At 48.7% G+C, this 22081-nt stretch overlaps 1 protein-coding gene across 2 annotated transcripts; it reads left to right on the top strand.

The window, feature by feature from the left end:
- Window positions 1-1649: 1649 nt before the first annotated feature.
- Window positions 1650-14301, top strand: JPH4 (junctophilin 4). 2 transcript variants are annotated; one of them, XM_063301578.1, is made up of 5 exons: window positions 1651-2395; window positions 3100-3889; window positions 9043-9161; window positions 9799-10394; window positions 13931-14301. In XM_063301578.1, the coding sequence occupies exons 1-5, from the start codon at window positions 2017-2019 to the stop codon at window positions 14009-14011; spliced, it is 1965 nt and encodes a 654-aa protein (XP_063157648.1). In that variant the 5' UTR covers window positions 1651-2016; the 3' UTR covers window positions 14012-14301. The 2 variants fall into 2 exon arrangements, with proteins under 2 accessions (XP_063157649.1, XP_063157648.1); XM_063301579.1 differs by lacking the exons at window positions 9043-9161; window positions 9799-10394; window positions 13931-14301 and adding an exon at window positions 4093-4141 and having other exon boundaries at window positions 1650-2395.
- The last annotated feature ends 7780 nt before the right edge of the window (window positions 14302-22081 follow it).

Below are 22081 nucleotides of genomic sequence, written 5' to 3'. Positions count from 1 at the left end.
TTGGATATTCTCCCTGGTGTGGCTTTTCATTTTTCTGCATGCAGCTGTCCTTAAATCGGGAGACCTGTTCCCTTTCCTCTGCCACAGGATGTGCTTCGGTGCTGCCCCAAACGAAAGGGCTTTCCTTTGCAGACCTCTTTCTGTTTGCAAGGCTGACATTTTGTTGTTGTGGATATTTCATGCCCAGGGACGTTGATGGGAAATGCTCTGGGGTTCGCACCTTGCTTCGGATCTCTTCCCTTGTTTCGTGAAGGTGGGACAAATTTTGTGCGGGGCGGGCTCTGCAGCCGACTGAAATTACCGCTGGTCCGTGTAAAAGTGATCAGATCATAACAATGGCAGGGAGGTGGGCACACCGGTCCGTGTCTACACCCTTCCTGGAACATTCTTTTGTATGTCCACATGTCTGAGATACGTGTGTGTCTGCAGCCTTGTGCTGACTTAGCATGAATTCTGCTTCCTTCTGCAGCTTGCCTGTATGTGGGCTGGGGAGCCCTGCTTTTAAAAAGACCCACCGGAGCGCCTTATGTATGAGTGCTCACACGCATGTGTGATCTTTCTAGAGTGATGTCAGCCTGCCTTCTGTTGTGAACCCATTCGATTGTGGTCCTTGTTTACAAAAGTGGACTGGGTGCGTGGTCACATTTTGGGGCACGTCTGTCTCCTGTCGGAGGGAACCTTTGTGAGTTGTTTTCTGTCTTGGCTGCCAGTACAGACCACCGAACGAACCCTTACCCTGAATTTTAACCCTGAATTTCTTGGCTGCTTAATTTCTTTCTGCCTCTCTCTCCGTCTCTGTCCCCACCTTTCGCAAAGCTCCCTTGGTTTTGCCTAACCCCTGTGTCTCTTGATGCAGGTTGTTTCCTACTTTTTGTACCACGTGGTGTTCCTCGCCCTTGAAAGAGGCTGCCAAGTTGTGGGAACGGTCTCGATTGCTTCTCATTTGCTCCTGATGAGCCCATCTGGGCCCTAGCGAGAAAAACCCCAGGACCCACTCTCCTGTCTGATGCTACAGATGTTTGTAGACCCAGAATTCCAGAACCTCCCTTCACAGATGGCCTCCTAACACCAAGAACATCTCAAGAAGCTAAGTTGAGGACTTTGACTTCATAAGTCACCCCTCTGGCAACTGTGTGATCCAGGCCACCGCAGGCTTCTCAACCAGAGACGTCCAGGCCTGTACGTTTTCCAGTCCTCCGTCTAACCTGTGCCACAAGAGGTGGGGACGTCTTGTGAGACCGTGACTGAATGGTTACCTCTTGCTGCTGAAGAAAAGAATCTCAGAAATGAAGTTCTTTGAGGAACTAGCATGGTGGGTGCTAGCCAGAGAAAGACAAGCTCCCTTTTGCTAGGGACAGAAATCCAGGTCCTCGGGTATTCCAACTGTCCAACAGCTCTTCAAATGCTGTGGACCTCGACCTAGGGAACACCAAGTCTTGCTCAACTTGTAATCCCCTCATTACTCCTGGAATATTGTTTCATTCATTGTTGGAAGACTCTTGGGGTTTTCTTATAAACTGGGAAGAGATCTGTACTCAGACGATTCTACAGGATGGTTCACAGAGAGCCAAAGGGCTTTATTTTTTAATTTTTTCGCACTTTCTTGCCCGTGACTTTTGCAAACTTGAATATAATCGTAACTCTGCCACACGCTCGCTACCGCTAAATATTGGCCTCGCCCTACCGCTAGCTTCTTTCTGCTTCAGCAAACGGAGAACCTCAGGGACTGCCCTCGAGTCTTCTGTCTCCTTGTGGGTCCTTCTTGGTCTGTCGCCCAAAGAAAGTCAAAGCCGCTGGCGTTCGCAAAGTTTGAATTGCAGTTTTAATTGGAGGCCGCTTGGCTAGAGAAGGAAAAAGTCTGCCAGATGTCTGGCGGTCAAAAAGGAGACATGAAGGGCTGAAGTTTGTCTGGGTAGAGCAAAACCATGTAGGAGCAACACAAGACGGGGAGCAGAGATGTGCACAGGGACTCGGAGGTAACTGGAGCCCGACCGGCCGGGGATAAACGTTACATGAATGTCCAACGGAGGCAGATTCGAGTTTGACGATGGAGGCTGCTATGTGGGCGACTGGGAAGAGGGCCGGGCACATGGCTACGGCGTGTGCACAGGCCCCGGAGCCCAGGGGGAGTACAGCGGGCGCTGGTGTCGCGGCTTTGAGTCTCTGGGCGTCTACACCTGGCCCAGCGGGAACACCTACCAGGGCTTCTGGAGCCAAGGCAAGCGCAGCGGCCTGGGCACGGAGTGCAAGAGCAAGTGGAGTTACAAAGGGGAGTGGTGCCACGGGCTGAAAGGGCACCTGGGCGTCTGGGAAAGCCACTCTGGAGTCATCTATGAAGGCGTCTGGCGTGAAGGCCTACAGGACGGATATGGCATGGAAACGTACGCTGATGGAGGTGAGCCAGCGGCGCATGACAAGAAGGTGTAGGGTCCACTCCCTTGCTTATTCTCCGTCTTGTTGCCCAGATATCATACTCATAATCCCATTTCCTATTTCCCTCTTTTTCCTGTTGCTTCATTTCTTCATCCAGATGTCTCTCTAGCACACCATCTGTCAGTCCCAAGATCATGGGTGGTGGTGGTGGTGGTGGTGTGGTCCATGGAAAGATGGTTCAGATTTCATCGCCAAGTTTCAAACTCAGCTGGGTCCTAACGTGTAGCGAGTTTCCCCAAACACATTGCACGCTCACCTTCAAGCAAACCTACCATTTTAAAAGTGGGGATACAGAACTAATCTCAGAAGTCCCTTGAAAGGACAATAGGAGGCAAAACAAAATGAATGAAATCCCATTCATGACATTTACCCACCTTTAAAAAAAAATAAAAATCCTCGGACCTTCTGGTGAAAACACTAATGCTTAGGTCCTTGGACCTCATCCATGACTTTTCTCCATGGTCTCCAGCACTAAAATACTGGTTCCTTGACCCAGGCTCCATGCAGCAAGATGGTTCTTGTTTCTTGGTAGGCCTGAGAATGCCTTAGTGGTCCTCTTCAGCTGGACCTGTATTTCCTTTTCTGGCATCTCTTTTTCAACCTCTTGTACGTCCTCCATGTTCCTCTGGTTCTCTTGGTTGACCTCACCTTTCCTCTCCATTGCAGGTACTTACCAAGGCCAGTGGCAGGCTGGCAAGCGTCATGGATATGGAGTGCGCCAGAGTGTCCCGTACCGTCAAGCCACCCTGGTGCGCTCCCCACACCGGACCTCCCTGGAATCTCTCCACAGTGAGGCAGATCCTAATGCCCCTGTTGTACCACTCCCTCCTCCTCCTCTGCCGCCTCCACCACTCCCTGGGGACAGCCCTGCCTCAGGATCCAGGGGTGGTTTTGTGTTAGCTTTTCCTGGAGATCCAGACTTCCCCAAGGGGGTCAAGAAGAAAAGTGGGGGGTTCTTTCGGCGTTCCCTGCTCCTGAGCGGGCTAAGAGTGCGGAGGGCTGAATCTAAAGCATCCCTGGGCAGCAAGCGAGGGTCCCTCAAGAGTGAGGCAGGGGTGAGTTCGGCAGGAAGCGAGGCCACCACGCTCAGCTATGCCGAGACCGAGCCTCCTGAGATGCCTTCAACTCTGACCATTGAAGGTTCTTCCACCGAGGTCTACGCGGGAGAATGGCGGGCGGACCGGCGCAGTGGCTACGGGGTGAGTCGCCGCTCCAACGGGCTGCGGTACGAGGGCGAGTGGTTGGGTAACCGACGACATGGGTACGGGCGCACCACCTACCCCGACGGCTCCAAAGAAGAGGGGAAGTACAAGCTCAACCGTTTGGTGAGTGGTAAGGTGAAGAACCTCATCCCGCTTCGCCGGAGCAAAGTCAAAGAGAAAGTGGACCGAGCGGTAGAAGTCGCCAGAAGGGCAGTCAGCATGGCCCGTCAGAAGCAAGAACTAGCCATAGCAAGGTAAGAGGAAAGAGGGGTCATGGAAGGTGGAGCTGGGGGGACCGTCCTGGAAGTGGGAAGAAGGCGGCACATTTCTGCAAACTCTTCCACTGATGGTCTCCCTCAAGAGATGACATGGGAGAAGGTTGACTTGCAGTGAAGAAGGGAGTCTTCAAAACGTGGGTGGAAGGGAGGGGGACTGAATTTGTGAATATCCCCAAAAGGAAGAGGCTCATTTAAGCCCTTGAACATAAGAAGATGTGTGCAAACTTGGGAGCATGGGAGCATGGCTTAGAACTGAAACCAGCTTCACGGTCAGGATCTTGGAGAAGGATGAATGGGCGTCCAGCGCTACTGAACAGGAGCGAACTTGCTGGTGCATATTCAGGGGATACACCAAGGATTGTGGGTGAGCTGGGAACGAGGGCCTTGCTTTAAATGAACACCTACCTGGCCTTTGGAGCCAATCAGTCTTTGTTTTTCACCCCTTTCTTCCAAATTCCTTTTCTCCACCGAGAAACCAGCCTGCTGTCTTGGAAGAGAGATTTAGACCAGTCTCCTTCGATTTGGATTTTTTTCCGATATTATAGGAGGAGATCCATGTTAGTCAAAAAAGTAGGAAGGGTCTGGGAGCACGTTTTCTGATGAACCAATTTGATTCCAAGGCAGAAGCTTTCGTGAGCCGCGGCTCACAAATCGGCTCGTCGGAAAACGTGCTCCCAGGCTTGTTCTGATTTCTTTTTCCCAGGGAGGATGGAGCAGAACTCAATCATGACCATTCGGGGCTGGAGGAGTTATGATGTGGCTTACCTGAAATTGAGGTATTAATGGGTTTTGAAAGGACAGATGCTCAAGATGGTAATTCCTCCCTCCTAGGCAGGAAGCCATTTTAAAAGGGATGGAGTGGAAACTTCCCCTTCCTGCCTTCTGGGTTCCAGGCTTTGGGACATCTGCCTTAAAACCCATCATTAGCAGGCCTCCCAGATGGAAAAGTCATTATAAAAATAATTTGTTGCTGGTGGGAAAGGATGAAAAGGCCTGTCCTTGTTGGGGTGCGTTTGTGTGGGTTTTTTTTTTTTTTTCCTTTTTGGAAGGTAACATTACAAGTAGACTTTGTAGGCCCCCAAGAAGAAGGAAGACGAGATAAATTGATGCAATTTTCTAAGGCTGGCTGTCCATTTTTTTCTCTCTCGCCTTTTTTCCACCTACATCCTTCTTTTCCTTCCTTCTCCTGCTCTGCCTTTATTTTCATCCCCCCCCAACAATACTCTTTCCCTTTCTTTTTCTATCCTGATTTCTTTTTAAATGTTGAGCCCCCATCTTCACTTTTATAGTCATTTTCTTTGCACTTTCCTCTTTGCCCCCTAATCAGGCCTCTCTCTCGCTGTAAAGATATAGGAGAGTGTATGGGCTTGTGTGTGTGTGTGTGTGTGCGTGCGCATGTGTGTAAAAAGGCCAGCTCCTGGTGTAGGCTGCCTGGTCTCCTAGGCAACTGGGCAATGGCAAGGTGATTGGCTAGCGGCTGCCATGGCAACAGCTGCAGCATCCTACTGGCATGGACCAAGGCTGGGATGGGATGGAGGCGAAGGTTGAGGTAAAGTCGTCCATGGGAAGAAGATACAGGAATGGGGTGGATCAAGAAACATTGTCCCCCCCACCATGCCCGGGGTGGGGAGAGGAGCTTAGAGACATGGAAACAAGAGGACCAGACAGTGAAGAGGAGGAACAGTGTGCACAAACAGGCTAGGATGCAGGTTGCGTGGGTAAATGCAAGCCAGGTGCTATGTGGGTGATGGGGGGGGCAGATTGCAAGGAACCAAGCTCGCTCAGTGGGGTTGCATCCAAGCAGAGCCCTGTGGAAACATGGCAGCAATAATTCTTTTCTTTTCTTCGGACTTAAAAGGGGGTTTGAAATATATTGGGCTTAGGTGACTTAAGACGGCATGCTTACAGGCATTCCTCACTTAACGACCACAATTGGGACCTGAATTTTGGTTGCTAAGCGAAGCGGTCATTAAGCGAGTCCAAACAGATTTTACAACCTGTTTTGTGGCAAGCATTAAGCAAATCACAGTGGGCGTTAAGTGAACCATGTGGTCATTAAGCAAATCACATGGTTCCCTGTTGATCTTGCTTGCCAGAAGCCAGCCAGGAAGGTCGAAAATGGTGATCACGTGACCACGGGGTGCTGCAAGGGTCATAAATGTGAACAGGTGCCAAGCACCCAAATTGGGATCACGTGACTGTGGGGACCCTGCAACAGTCCTAAGTGTGAAGACTGGTTGTAAGTTGGGTTTTTTTCAGCACTGTCGTAAGTCCAAACCGTCACTAAATGAATGGTTGTTAAACGAGGACTACCTGAAAATGCCAACCACATGTCCATGAGGAATTAAGACTGGGGAAATTTAATATCTGTATCAATATTCAGTTGTGGGGGCTGTGCATGGATTTAGGGCAGGGGTTCAGGTGGAGCTGGCTCCATCCAGAAAGATTAGATGGTTCTCATTTATCAAGAAGAGTTTCAAGTGATGGCAGAAGTGTCACTAGTGAAATTCCTCGTTAAGTTACTGACACCCATTTGCAGTGGGGTGGCAGGGAGAGAGATTTATTTTTTGAGAAAAATAAAATAAGATTTAGTTTTTGAGAAAACCAGGGGATTCTGCAGGGTGGGGGTCAAAAAAGTCAAGATGGTGGGCATAGCCCCACCCCCTTTTTACATGCATCATCTTGACTTTTTCGACCCCCCGTGGACATCTTTTTACTAGATGATTTCTAGAAAAAACGGGCGTACTAGAAAGCGAAGCCATTCGCCTTAAATTCTTGAATTTACACTAGACAGACAGGCGCTGGTTTCAGCTGAAAGCTTCAGACCTAACTCCTGAACCCAAAGCCAGAATAAAATCATTTTTTCCCCCAAACAAAATTTTAAACACAATAAAGGCATCTCACTACAGGAGCTAAGTAACCAGCAGGGAGTTTTTAAAAACCAGGGCAGAAAACCCGCCCGAGAAAGGAAAATGGTGGAAAAAGAGGGGTAGATCTATAAGTTTCAGAACTTAGTATTTTCCACAGTCTAAGTTGTGCAATGGATGTTGCAGAGCCACCTCAAACACCGTGCTGGACCGCAAGACCATAGGAAACGAGTGTGTACCAAGGGTGCCTATGCTGCTTTTGTGATGACACCTCCCCCTTCTATTTTTGGGATGTGCATTCAACAGACACCTGTTGTTCTAAATTGGTCTGATAGAAGATTCATCCAATGTTCAAAACTATTTGTCTCGCAGGTCATAATATTAGAAGGGGTGCGCTATTTCTGGGAGTTACATGCTCCTTAAAACACCGATAGGACTACTTACAGGGCTCCAGAAAGCTTATAGTCACGCAGAATGGTAGTACTGAAAAGCTGTGAGATGCACCGTTGGTAATAATCCACGTATCTCCCTCCTTCCTGAAGAACTGATGTTCCAAAGCTTGCCAAAAAGAAAAAAAAAATTAGCAAGAACATGTATTGAAAATTACTGGAACCATAAAGCCACAATGCTAGAGAAGTTATAATTACAGCTGTAAGATGCTAAAACGGCTGTGTCAGGTTAATACACTTTGAAGCCAGCAAGTTGGTGGATCTGTCTAAGACAATGAGGTTTCCAAGTCTTGCTTAATACAAAATACGGAAACTTGGTGCATCTCTCCAGGGAGAGTTTTTTTTCCCATCCTTCGTGACCCTTAAACAAGGGGGAAACCTTTTAAAACATTTTATGGAGCAGGGGGACAAAGAAGAGCTGCAGTGAGCAACTTATTCATCGCACCAAAATGTGCAGATGGGAGAAGGATTCCTGGTGTGTGTGTGTGTGTGTGTGTGTGTGTGTGTGTGAGAGAGAGAGAATTGGTTGTCTAAGGATTGAGGGGCCTAAGGTTTTCTTTTTTGATGCTTAGAAGATATACACATCTTTTAAAGTTTTAATTCCACCCCACCCTTTCAAAACGGTGCAGTCCTGCCTCTGTTTCTTAAGAGTTTATTGCCAAAATTCAGTGGGGTGATTCCCAGGGAGCATCTAAAACAGCATGATCTGTCTTCCCTTGCGTTAAAGACTTATAGGTGACGAAGGGAAGAGCATGCTGGCTGGGGGATTCTGGGAGTTGAAGTCCACAAGTCTTAAAGTTGCCAAGTTTGAGAAACACTGGACTAGATGATCTTTCCTGGTCCCTTCCAACTCCACAATTCTGTGCTTCTATGAATTAGGTTGGGATCCCACGACACGCTAAGCTCAAAACATGGTATGTCCAACCCAGTAAGCCTTTTTATGGCTTATTATGATGGTACAACATGCTGAGATAGTGCCTGGGACTTCAGAGGAAATGACCCCAACTCATTTTAGCTTAATCTTCTCTTCTGAGAACCTCACTCTAAATATTATGCAAAGGTAATTAAGAAGGCTTGTCCTCAACTATCACGCCCTATGTCAGTCTTCCAGACAGGCTTGATTTCAATTCCCAACCACACTGAGCGAGTCCAAGACATTTGAAGGGCAATCAGCCAACTGAAAAAATCTATAAATTAGTTTGAAATTAATTTAAATATCTCGGCTTTTCCCCAAAGCCGCCAGAATCCTAGTTTTGTGCCGCTACTGGAAATTCCTTATCAATGTCCTGTGATCCAGCCCTGTTGCCCAATGTATTGAGTCGAATACATTAAATAATAATAATAATAATAATAATAGCAGCAACAACAAGAAGACCAGGCAAAATGGAAATGGAATGTGCCAGTGAAAATATTTTTCCAAGTTTTTCAATATTTGGGGGGTTCCTCCACCCATTTATCCCAGGACGAACAGCAGACGTTGGGACAGATGCTAATTGTTAGATTGATCGGAAAGCTGAGCCTTGCTTCGGCCCCTGTTGCTGAACAAAGTTGTGAAGTGAACCCACAATGTGTTGTGAAAACTGAAGGAAAGGGTTCAGCAGGCCCAGATCTGAAGCTGGGGATCAGCCTCGAAGGCAGAGCTTAGGAGCAAGGATTATGGAGGCCATGTTGGCTATGATGCTCCTAGCCACGCTGGCCAGCATTACCAGCTCAGGATGAAATTTTGGATGTCTCAGAGGGGTCTCCATCGAAGCAGGGGTTTCGGAAAGGACCTTCTTTCCCCATTGACCCCAAAGCTTTCTCTCCATCTCAGGGCTGCCGATGCTCGTCTGAAGGCGGCCGCTGCGCTTGGGGCGGCTGAGAAGGCCCTGGAAGCTTCCCGTCTGGCCAAGATTTTGGCCCAAGAATTGCAGCCCATTCTAGCTGATTCAGGTGAGATGTTTGCATGGTGGGTCCCCCTTCCAGAAGTGAATACCTTCGACCTCCTTGGAAACTCAGCCTGGGATGTTGCCCTGGAGAATGGGGGAGGTGGGGGTGTCATTCTGGCTGGGGTGGGGGTGAAGGCCCAAGGCATCGATGGGTTTTCACAGCATCGTCCCACCTCCCGAGCAGACACCCCTCCGAAAGATTCCACAAGTCCTCAATTCTTAACGCCATTCCTGGGGTCAATAATGTGCCGTGTACATTAATGTTGCTGTAGAACAGTGTTTTTCAACCTTGGCGACTTTAAGATGGGTGGACTTCAACTCCCAGAATTCCCCAGCCAGCATGGCTGGCTGGGGAATTCTGGGAGTTGAAGTCCACCCATCTTAAAGTCGCCAAGGTTGAAAAACACTGCAGTAGAATCTAACTGTAAAGAGGGGGGACATTAATGAACAGCAGCATTGCTCCCATGACAGGCACTTTTTTAAACTTTAAGCTCCAGGCCTGAGGCTTAGCTGCCTTCCTCCCGTTTTCGAAAGCGGGAGACTGTGACATGGCAGCCATGTCCACGGCCAATCTTTCTCGAACCCCGAGCTTTTCACATCCGTCTCTTCACTCTAACTACCAGCCCCTTCTCCTTCCCCAGAGCCACGGGGCCGGTTAGATTCAGAAGGCACCGAGACCGATTTCCAGGAATACGACAGTCCCCGTATCTACGAGAACGGCATCACCCCTTCAGATGTCACCCCGGATCCAAGCTTACCGCCGAGCTACCCACCCACGCCGTTGCAACCCTGGCGGGGGGACCCTCAGCGGACTCGGCCCCCCTTGGAGAACGGGGGTCCTCGCCAGCACCTCCCCGAGGCCTCCGACGTGGAGGATGAGTGGGGTTCGCGGGGCAGCTTCCCGTCTCGGACACCGCGGCTCGTCCCCAAGGGGCTGTGGGAGGAGGAACAGGGGCAGCTGAGCAGCTACGAGGCAGAGGAGGAGGATTACGAGAGGATGCCGCAGCACCCTCAGCTGGGCAGCCCTGCCAGCAACAGCTCGGGCAGCCTCCGGGAAGAGGAGGAGGAAGAGGAGGAAGAAGGGACCACTTCTAAGACTTATCCGGGGGGGATCCAGGAGGATCCGGCACCCTTGGGTGCTCCTGCGGGTGCAGAGACGAAGAACGGGGAACAGCACAGCTCTTCTCTCATGCTGGACAGAGGGGAGGCCCTCCGAGCAGTCCGAAGGGGGAGGCAGGTAAGGATGCTAAATGGACGGGAAGCAGGGTGGGGCACGTTCTTCCTGGTGAGGCTGGGCAGGGTGGCTCCGTTTTGCCCTAACGCACCGTGCCCAATGTCTTAGACCTGAGCTGGAGGTCCAGGGGCAAGACTGTCACACCAGGGAAGAAGATCTGGGGCCAGGGGGTGGAAGAAAGGCGTCTAGAGATGCTGGAGAGCTGTGTGCAAAGAAGCCAGGATGGGGGCTTCGATCGCCTGGTGGTGGCCACCCTCGTGTTTTTTGACCCCTCCTGCACACACCTCATCAAGAGGGCAAAACCGGAGAACCAAGCTCTCTCCACTGCCCTCGTCCCACAACGAGGAAACAAGTTCAGTTGAGATCTTGAATCCGTGTAGCTAGAATTCTTGGGCGTCTGGTCCTGAAATGGGAAACAGCGTTTGGGTTTTGGGAAATCCTGCAGATGACTTTGTCCAATCTGCTCCTCTCTAATGCAGTCTTTCTCAACCTTGGCCACTTTAAGATGGGTGGACTTCAACTCCCAGAATTCCCCAGCCAGCCATGGTCCACCTGTCTTAAAGTGGCCAAGGTTGAGAAAGATTTCTCTAACGTGGCTGGACTAACTCAGTGCTGGCTGGGGATGATGGGCATTGAAGCTCAACCTCAGGAGGGCACCCAAAACTTGTCTACACCATCCTGTGTTTTGCGCCAAAAGGTTTCCATATTTTATAGCTCTGGCGGAAGCTGGGGGTTGAGGTAGCCTTTGATAGGTGAATCCCAAATCCTGTGGGAAACTGAACCAGTTGGACTTCTGCCTGTCAGGCAGCTGCTAAAAGCACAGGGAGATCTGTCTGGGTCCACCGAAGATGCTTCAGTCAAAATGGGGTTTGCTTGCCTGCGCCTTAATGTCATGAGAAATCAGCTGATGGCAATTTATTCAGTAAACTGCACTAGCAAGCCACAGCTTGGCATATTGTCTGGACAAACCTATGTCTGTTTAAAGACAGCAGGATTATTTCTAGGATGTAAGTAGAAATTGACCTAGTTCAGCCATTGCTAAGCCAGAACCTGTTTTGTTTGGGTGTGGCCTTGTGTCTGGTTGAACCTAACGATTGTAATTTGTAAACCATGATTTATGGCTTAGCATTATGTGTGAACCTAACCATGGTTGGGTGAGATGTGTGAATCATGCCTTGTGGCAGTGGGAACTTGGATGTTCGAGCTTTTAGTTTTGTTTTGCTCTGTGGATCAGCAATTCTTGACCCAAATCAAGAGTGTCAGGGATGGACATCAAAAAAAAGATGGCACCCATAACTCCATTTGCAATGATAGGCAGAGCTGGGACTTTCAAGGTTTTCCTAGACTCGGGGAAGTTTTTTATTTTTATCTATTTATGTCTGTGTGCCCATAGCACACTCAATCTGGTTAACGTAGTAATCCCTTTTCTAAATTTGTACAATCTGTGGAGCTATAAACTTACCAAGGGGCCTAGATTGGCCCCTCACCGTACGATCAAGCTCAAAATGTCCCGAGCTGAGCCTGCTTTGCAAATGTGTCTTTCCTCCTAAATGTGAGCAGAAACTACGCTGCCAAGTGTCAGCATTCCCACCCCTGAGCTGCACTTGGGGTGGTCGGAGGAAGGCTGGAGGTTGCGCAACATGTGCACACACACACACACACACACACACACACCTGTGTTGCAGGAAGCATCCCAACCGAGCATCACACAACCAAAGGGGAAATATTGTCTGCCCTGCGCTAGCACAATCCCTGCAGAATGTTCATCCCAGCTTTTGCATTATACACACAATATGCCAAGATCTGCAATGTCTCCTGGCACCCACCCAATAGAATATTCTGCTTTTCCATAAGGCACCTGCCTCCCTCTCTGCATCCTGGACCAAACTCCTTTTGGCCCTTATTCTAAACATCCCCAATTCTCTCTCTTCCCCTCTGCCAGTTCACAGGACCCAAAGTTGGATCTCCAGGCATATCCCTGCCTCACTCCCTGTTGGCAAGCAAGCCATGGCTTTATCCTCCTCCTGGAACTGTGATATATCTGACTCCCCCCACCCCCAGGGGCTTTTTTCCACAATGGCCGCCCATCTTCCTTCCCCCCGCCTTCCCTGTTTCTGGGCAGCAGCTGCTGTTTGCCTTTTTTCAATCTGCTCCCCCCCCACTTCCTCCTGGACCTGGAATGCTGCTGGGAATAGGATGCAGGTGGTGGGGTGGGGGGAGGACCTAACCACCGACTCCCACTGGGGATTGGCTAGCCGCCTGCCTCCCGTCTCTAAGCAACCGGCATCTTTTCTTCAGAAGCATCCTTTTCGGTCCCACCTTCTCCACTGCAGCATCAGGCCCTGCCCCGCCGGTCAGCCAACAGAGCCGCAGTGGGGGGTGCTGGGAATTGCTGGAAGGCGGGACTGCAGGTCATCAATAATCCAGCAGCTCTGCTTGAACAGTGGGGGGCGGGGCAGCTCAGTCAGGGAGGGGGGAGCAGCAGCGGCGCAGGGCACCAAACCAAGTTAGCCAGTAGCTTGGCGGATGTGCCAGGGATATTATCCCGGTGCTGTCGTTGCCAAACGGCATGCGGGTGCCCCACAGACCTCGGTGCTTCAGGGGACGCCCCCTCCTCCGCCCTTGTGCCCGTATCCCATGTATTATCCATCTCCCCACCCCATCGGATGTGACTGCACGTAGCAAGCTGGAATGCTTGCTCAGGAAGAATTTTCTCGCAGTTGGACAATAGTACAGCTTGCACACTCAGAAAGAACAGGCATGGCACGCTCTGCAAGGCTGGGGGACAACGCCTCCGCCGCCTCTTTTCTTCCCCGCAGGAGGCATTTTTGTCCAGGGGGGGCCTTCTGGAACGTGCCACGGAAGGAGAGCCAGGTCACAGGTCCAGCTAAGCCTTCCCCAACCAGATGCCCTAGCGAGGTCTCCCTAGCGAGAGAGGGCCTGGGTGCCTTTCATGGGCCCCCAGCTGGGGAAAGCAAAGTGGCTGAGCTCCACGCTGGCCCAGCAGGGTGGTTCTGGGATGGAGCCATTCGGGGGCAGAGCGGCACAGAAATGCCAGTACTAAAGAAAGCCCGCAGGCAGGAGGCTTCATCCCAGCATCACGGAAGCCCCTGTGTGTGGAAAGCTGGCTGCTGTTGACGTTGCTGCTGCTTCTAAATCTACAGGCAGTCCTCACTTAATGACCATTCATTTAGTGATGATTCAGACTTACAACGGTGCTGAAGAAACGACTTACAACCAGTACTCACATTTACGACCATCGCAGCATCCCGTGGTCGTGTGATCACCATTTTCTACCTTCCCAGCCAGTTTCTGGCAAGCAAAATCAATGGGGAACTGTGTGATTCGTTTAACAACCACCATGATTCGCTTAATGACTGCCACAAAAGGCCGTAAAATCAGGTTGGATCCGCTTAATGACTGATTCGCTTAGCAACCAAAATTCCAGTCCCAGTTGTGGTTGTTAAGTGAGGACTACCTATAATTTCCACCCTTTCTTGCTCCAGCCTGGTCCTGATTCATCCTCTTTTCTCTTGCAGGGGTCTCACCTGTTGCTTGTTGCTGCGGTCCTGTTGATCGATGTGAGTCTGGCTTACCTGTTCTCGCTCCTCCTCGCCTGAGACGAGATGACGGAGGCCGGGGGCCCACTTTTGACCCTGTTTCCTCCTACCCCCCCCAAAGAAGTTTGATAAACTCTGATCTCTGCCTCTCTTCCCCCCACCGCTCCCCCTCCCCGTCTCTTTTTTCACATGTCTTTACTCACCCACCCAATCCTGGCTGCCTCTTAACTATAAACTTTCTAGATCGTTTACATATAAAGGGCTCTCTTTCTACTGGAGATTTTGATTCCCCCCCTGCACTTTGCTGCCCCCCCCCAAATGACGAACATCTCCTTTTCCTGCTTCACCTGTTTTTTCATCCAGGGGTACCCCTCCTTCTTCCCTGCATTGTGGAACTGCTGGGTACCGAGTGACTAGTTGGATTGCCTTTCTAAAGAGGCTCCATAGTAGAACTGGACCAAGATCCAAGCAGAAATCTGGCCCTGTGGCGAATTAAATAGTAGGGCTGTTGATGGAGGGAATCTCAAATCTCTGCTTGTTACGAAGTTACACCCCCCTCCCGCCCTCTGCCAACCAGAGATAAGGTTCCCCCCCACCCCAACCCCCACCCCAGCCTTAGGAACCCAGGCATGGAGATGGTTCCCATGTCAACCCCCCAAAGCATCCTTTTTTATCCCTCCCTTCTAGGTAGTCTCTGAAACATGGAGAAGGCGGATTTTTTTTTCCTGTATTCCCACCTCCTCTGGATAGATGCTATTCTGGAGCAAGGAAACAGATGTCCGTCCCAAGAAGCGGTGGTGCAAATTGGGGAGCATTTGCTGGAGAGGGGGCGGAAATGCATTTGGTGTTGCTCTCCTTTTCCTTCCATATTCTTTATTTCTCTGCCTTCAAAAACACAAAACAAAACAAAAACAAAACCTTTTCCTTCCTCTTTGCTTCCTTCCTTCCCTGGAGGGAACTGGAACCTTCTTTCCAAACAAACCAACAAAAAAAAAAGACAGACAAAAAGAAAAAACAGCAACCAAAACAACGACGGCAACGACGAAACCCTTTTTATTTACGCTTTTATAAACCTTTTTCTCGCAGCGTTTGAATAATTAAAAAAAACACCCTATAAATTAATGAGAGGGTGAATGGGAGATTCCTGCTGCTGGGGAGACGAGGACGTCACGAACAGGGAATTGCACGAATCCCACCCAAGGGGAGATTCGGGTGCGGAAAAGGGGGCGTTGCTGGGCCAAACCAGCGAATGCCCTTTTGGGGAACAGAAGGGTTTCTGAGCAAAAAGTTGGGTGTCTGCTCCTTGGAGGGGAGAATCCCCTTGGGGTCACTCCAGCCCTGAATCCTGGGGATGGAGAAATGGGACAACATTAGATGGAGCACCTTAACGGGGCACCCCGAACATTTTTCCACAAGGAAATCCACGGGCAAAGGAAGCAAGTCCCACCTTGCAAGGGGCTGGGAGTTGGAAGGAGCGGACGTGGGGGGTGGGTGGGGGGAAGTGGAGAGATAATTTGCCTTCTGGAGGGTAGGTGTTGACCCCTATGGGGGAGAAAACAGACCCAAGAAGTTGTGCCTTGGAAAGAAAATGTGCAATAGCTAAGAGCCTGTGATGGCGGGACAGGAAGGGGGGGGGGGTCCCGTATTTTCCAGGCCTTGTCGTGTGCAATACAGGAAGTGCTGCCTTCTAGATAGCAAGGAGAGGCATTTTAAGGGCAAACGTCGTACAAACGAGGGCTTCGCTAGGGGTGGCTTGGTGGCCCCTCTCTCATTTCATTTTGTGGGTGCCTGGGAACAATAGAGGAGGCTGAAGAGCCCCAGGAAGATGAGGAGGATGCTGATGCTGCTGATGATGGAGGTCCTTTGGTCCATGAAGGGGTCTCCCCCCCCCCAAGGAATCTCCCCCTCAAACCTTTCCTGGATCTTGCATGAGGACGTAACTGACCCTTTGCTGCGTGCTGTGTATACTGAGAATGTCTGTATAGCCGAGAAAAACAAAAAACAGGAAAAATAATATTAATAATAATAATAATAATGGTAATAATAATAATAATAACCCTTCTGTACGATTTTCTACTGCCTGTCCCCTTCCTTCCAGTGCTTGGTCCGAAAAAAATTTCCCTTCTCGCCCTTCTTCTTCGTTTGCCTTTTCGACTGGATATTTCTTATTTCGTGTCTTTGGGATTGAGAAAAAAAAAACATTAAATAAGTCTTGCAGGAAAAAAAATAATTTAATAAAATATATTAATTTAAAAAAAATACCCGGATGCTGTGTGTTTTGTTGGTGAGAAATTCTACGTCCAGCTCTGGGGCGCTTACAGGACTGGATTTCCATTAAGATTCAAACGTGCCAAGTGAGAAGGATTAACTTGAAAAGTGTTAATGGGTGTGGATAAAAAGGCATTTTTAAGTAGAGGAGAGCTGTGTGTGTGTGTCTGTGTGTGAATGTGCGTATCTGGGTTTGCGTAGGATCAGCAACAATCTCTCTTGTGCCGCAAGCTATAACCAGCCCATCTGCATGACGAATCCGCTAACAATTTAAGCTTAGCTTAACATTTAAGCTCCCATTTGTTTAATCTTCCCAATATTTGGGGCCCACATTTTCTCCCCAAGTGACCAGGATGGTGGCTTCCAATACAGCCTAATAAACACACGGCACCAAATCTGTTGCAATCAGGGTGTCTGTAAGGGGAAAGGGGTCGGAAAAGTCAAGATGGCAGCCGCAACTGAGGCCCCTCCCCTTTTTTTTTACATGGGATGCCCTCATCCCCTTGCAGCTAGACTACCATATTGCACTGCCCATAGGGCTGTCTTTGAAGGTGAGTTGGAAGCTCCGGTCAATCCACAATGCAGCGGCCCATCAGTTCACTGGGAAAAGCAGATTTTGCCATGTGCCACTCATGCCCTGGTGCAGTGTTTCTCAACCTTGGCCCCTTGAAGATGGGTGGACTTCAACTCCCAGAATTCCCCAGCCAGCATGGTTGGCTGGGGAATTCTGGGAGATGAAGTCCACCCATCTTCAAGGGGCCAAGGTTGAGAAACACTGCTCTGGGGGATGCATCATTTATCAATGTGTGTCTTGGTCCAATTCAAAGCACCAATTATCCCCTTTAAAGTCCTACGTGTTCTGCATCCCCGAACTTATAGGAGTGTCTCTCAACAAAATTTGGATGGCCCTAGGTGCTTTTTTAGGGAAGGCATGCTGAGGGTCCCCTCCCCATGCGAAATGAAGAGGTGGGGCCTGACAATATGCTTTCTCAGTAGCCCCCCACACACACACACACTTTGTCTCCCAAGGTAGAGTGCCCCCACTCTCCATCTGGGGGTGTCTGCAGGGTGTGATCAAAAAGATGGCAGCTGCAACATTGCAGGAAGCCACCAGTTATTCACGTGCAACGCATCTTGACATTTTGGATCATATCCTGCAGACCCACCTGCTCAAAGCTAGCGATCCTGCAGAGTGTTTGGGCACTACAAGTAGTCCTCGTTTAGTGACTGCCTTGTTTAGCGACCATTCACAGTTACGACGGGGATGAAAAAGTAACTTTACAACCAATCCTCTTATTTACGACTTTTGCAGGTCTGTAAAGTAAAGGAAAGCTGAAGGAGGATCATAAACACAGTCACAGTTTCACTTGGCGACTGCTTCACTTAACGACCAAGTTGCTGGTCCCAGTTGTGGTCACTAAACGAGGACGACCTCTAGTGGTGTTAGAGTGAGTTAGTGATGTCTTTGTTTTATTGTATGATGTGAATTTTGCTAAATTTATGCATTTTATTTTATAGTAAACCACCTGGAGTCCAAGGGCATGGGTGGTTTATCCAGTTTTGTGTAAGTAAATAAATAAACACGGAACTGGAATTGGAAACCAAGGGATCAGGTTTTCACACCACATGGCAAGCCACTCCAAATCAAACCATGTTACACGAATCTAGTCTGTTACGCTTTTTTTTTTTTTGAATGAATCTTCCCATTGCCTGCTTATGGAAATCCTTGCTGAAACTGAGGACGCGATCTTTATGGCAGTAAACTGTGTCTAGATTAGCAGAGGCTCTGATGTTCCTTTAAATTCAGCTGGTGCTGGAAGAGAACGAATTATGACCCCCCAGCAGTGTAGGTGTGAGGAGGTAAGAAGAGCCCTGTAGCTGGATCACACCAACGGACTATCTACCCCATCATGCTGCTCTCATCAGGGTGCCCAGAAGCTGCAGACGGGATCAACTGCATTCTGAATATGTTTCTCAACATTGAATACTGGAAATTCTACTTCCTTCAATATGGCTTAGCAGGAGGCAATACTGGCCTGGGCGTGGAAGCTATGCTGGATCTGATCTCTTTGGACAGGACACCACCAGGAAATCCCAGGGTTGCAAAGTTAGGTTGGAAGTTAAAAAAAAAAATCCTGGAAAATCACATCCGTATTGTGGCTAAGAAAACTGCACAGATGGGTCCGTGAGTCACCAAGAGTTGTGTCTGACTTGTTCACTTTCTTCAGTACTACCCTTAGTGCAACCCTGTAATTGTCTACCCAGCCGGAGTTAAAATGCAGGACTAGGAGAAAAAGTTCTTTGGGGGACTTTAGGCCGGATGCAGGCCTAAAGTGCAGTGCAGCCTACTTCACAGGGTTGTTGTGAGGATAGAATTAGAGAGGGGAGGGCCAAATACCCAGTAGAGGGCGCCCAAGAGATATAGAAAACGCAACTCTTCTCGCCATCTAGTGGTCAGTTCAGAATTGTGGCAGCCCCGACCTAGCAGCCCGCAGAAAAAAGTGAAGAGGGAAATTCGAAAGCGGTTCCGAGTCACAACATGCATGCACTCTGTTGCTGAAATCCTTTGTTTCGGGTGGGAGAAAGCACAGGAGAAAGAAAGGGAAAGAAAGAGAGACCAACTCCTAAAATACTCTTTATTCTTGCATGGAGGATCTCCTCCGCCCCTCAGGCGAAAAAAGCATCTATTGAAACAGTCGACTGACACCGGAAACCAAGCAAGCAGTTCAGTCAACTCTTTACTTTTTAAATCTATGGTGGTGTGAAGCTCCGGGAGGAAAGGGGCGCGGCCTTATCCTAGAAAGACGGTCTCTGTGTGACGACGCTCCAGCCGTTTTCTCCATCATGCTTAGAAAGCTTTACTGCCCCCTGTCGCTTGTTTTGGTTTTTACATCTCTGGAGTCTCACTGCGCTACATAATAGTCTTTCCCAACGAGGTGGCTGAGGAGGGTACTGTGACTAACCTCATCCCCAACGACCGGAAGGTCCTCGGCTAAGGATGATGGGCGCTGTAGTCCAAGAGGTCTAGAGGCCGCCAGATTGGGCGAAGCAGACCCGCGATTACCATTATCTTCAACTTTCTCTTTTTAAACACGTGCAGAAAAAATGCAACCCGGGCTCTAGCTGCACTGGCACGTCAGAGTTCACTGACCTACATTCCTGCAGAAATAATCAGAAAAGGGAACGCTGCCTAATTTGCATTAGGTTGGCTAGCTTTAAGGAAGGCACGATGCATAAGGAAACACACAGTGGGAATAGATCATTAAAAAAATAGAATTGCAAGCAAAATGGGTATGGCATTGTACACCTGGATGTCTGCATCTGGTGCAAACTCACCTGTCTGCCTGCAAGCCACTTTTCTTCATAAACATTTTCTGTGGGGGCAGTTTGGCTGGAGATCCCAAAGCTCCTTCTGCACATATTTAATTACTTTAATGTTGTTTTGTTGTTTATTCGTTTAGTCGCTTCCGACTCTTCGTGACTTCATGGACCAGCCCACGCCAGAGCTTCCTGTCGGTCGTCAACACCCCCAGCTCCCCCAGGGACAAGTCCGTCACCTCTAGAATATTACTTTAATTACTTTAATAATTACAAGAAATCAGTGTTTCCCACCTTTGGCAATGTTAAGATGTGTGGCCTCAACTCCCAGAATTCCCCAGCCAGCATGCTGGTGGGAAACACTGTGGTAGGCGATATTGTTACTATTGTTATAGCTATTTCTCCTTTTGCTTTTCTTACTTTAAGGTAGATAGATGATAGAGATTAATTAAATAGATAAATGATGGATAGATAGATAGATGATAGATATAGATAGATAAAGAATATAGAATTTTGCTTTGCAAGCTCCAATTCCCCCACACACATATTGGATACTCAGATTACCCTTCCTTGCACCACAGATTATTAGCCACCTAGAGTCACATAAAAGTGAGATGGGTGGCTATATAAAGTGAATAAATACATAAATAAGTAAATCACCATTATTTTGCTTAGGAGGCACCAAAAATCCATCCTCCACATGTGGCAGGGGATAATTGGGAACTGGACTCCAAAATACTGTAGATTTATCATTGCTTGGTTGCTTATGTGCCAACAAGTCATTGTCGACTCTTAGCGACCACATAGATAGATTCTCTCCAGGACGCTCTGTCCCGAACCTGGTCTTCCATGTATTGTCTTTATTTAATTAATTGGTGTCCACCCATTTCCTTTGGTACAGAAGACCCAATATGGCTGGCAAGGCCCCGTCTTCCTTTCCATGCTATGCCACACTACAGGTTGTGTTAGGAATGGCTTTAAAGCCGTGTTTCTCAAACTTGGCAACGTGAAGACGTGTGGGCTTCAGTTACCAGAATTGCCTGCTGGCTGGGGAATTCTGGGAGTTGAAGTGCCCATGTCTTCAAGTTGCCAAGTTTGAAAAATACTGCTCTAAAGGCAGAAAGGGACTCTCAGTCAATTCGTCCCTCGGATGTCATAGATCGTCTGTCCAGCAGAGGGCGCCTAGGGCCAAGCTACCTCTGCAAACTCAGGTGAGCTCACCTGGCTGGCTACCTGTCCGGAACTGCAAGAAAGTTGACTCAGAGCCAAAGGGGAGGTGGACCAAGAGGGGTTCCAGCTGTTGTTCTCGGTTTCCCTGGAGCATTGGGGGAGCGTGTGAGACAAAGACTGCGACGGAGCACGCTGGACAGGTGAAGGAACCCTTGCGAGATAATGGAGAAATCTTAAAAAAAAAAAAGAGAGAGAAAGAATGAATTAGGATTGAGTGACTGGAGTGTTCAGTCGTCAAATCTAATTTTCAAAGGCAGATTATTTTGTAACAGGCACTTTTTCAACCAGCTGTTCCTCAGGGCAGAAAAAAGAGGAAGGATCCTGATTAATTTAAGGTTGGGTGTTGGGCCTGCGGTATGTTGCAAGGAATGTTTGGGGAGAAGGGAGGTCGGGGTAAAAATTCAGGAAGGAGCAGACTCTGAAACCGGAGAAGTCCTGCAAAATTCAAGGCTTCACATAGCAAGGATAACTTATGATGCCGTTGCTAAGAAAGTGTTTTGGTTTCCCTGGAAGAACGAGCAGAGCTAGGCCAGAATATTTGTGGGCAGAGGTAGAACCACAGATTCCAATTTTAGGGGTGGGGAGCAAAGACCACAGATCTTTCATCTGCAAAAGAAACAAAACTAATGTGCAACCTGGGGCCCCGAGTGTGCCAAGGGCCCCATTTCATGGTTGTGCTAACACCGATGGATTTTAATATCTCTTGGCTGTATTTATATTTAATTTTGTGTATTGTTTTAATTGTTTGACTGTTTTTTATGATTGTTAGCCACCCTGAGTCACTGGTCTGAGATGGGTGGCTATATAAATTGAATGAATGAATGAATGAATGAATGCACCTCCTTTACATGGGGTTTTAAAAAAAAAGAGGATAATAATAAATAGCACTTTGCTTCCATTTAATGGCACCCCAAATCAGCTGCCTGAAGTCCTGCCTGCTGGGTGAACCTGCTGAGATACTGCTTACAAGAAGGCATCAAAGGGATTAGGATAAACTGCCTTTTTAATAGTTCTTTAACTGTTCTCTTGACTGTGAGCTCAGCCAAAGGGTATTCATGCACAGCCATGATTTAGAGAAAAGGTGCTGAGATCTGGTCTTCCTAGGAAGGGCAACATGCAAATGTGATTACTTATTTAACCCATTGGCTGCTTTAGAGTGAATCACAAAGTTGTAAATTCAAGCTGGGTTCAGACGACCTGCTAAGCCACTCAAAAGATAAAACCTTACCAAGGTTAACAGGAACCAAGTTTCGTGTCTTGGAGGAGAAGCCACTCTGTGGAAGTTCAGACTAAAAATTTTGTTGTGTTGGTGGT

Source organism: Candoia aspera, chromosome 4 (assembly GCF_035149785.1).
Source record: "Candoia aspera isolate rCanAsp1 chromosome 4, rCanAsp1.hap2, whole genome shotgun sequence".
Classification (NCBI taxonomy): domain Eukaryota; kingdom Metazoa; phylum Chordata; class Lepidosauria; order Squamata; family Boidae; genus Candoia; species Candoia aspera.
Note: the sequence above shows the minus strand (reverse complement) of the source record. Positions and strands in the feature narration are given on the sequence as shown.

Bases quoted from the DNA above. Each gene is read 5' to 3' on its own strand.
- JPH4 (XM_063301578.1), top strand. From the start codon at position 2,017: ATGTCCAACGGAGGCAGATTCGAGTTTGACGATGGAGGCTGCTATGTG. The intron at 2,396-3,099 runs GTGAGCCAGCGG...TCTCCATTGCAG, and splicing joins GGAAACGTACGCTGATGGAG to GTACTTACCAAGGCCAGTGG. The intron at 10,395-13,930 runs GTAAGGATGCTA...TTTCTCTTGCAG, and splicing joins CAGTCCGAAGGGGGAGGCAG to GGGTCTCACCTGTTGCTTGT.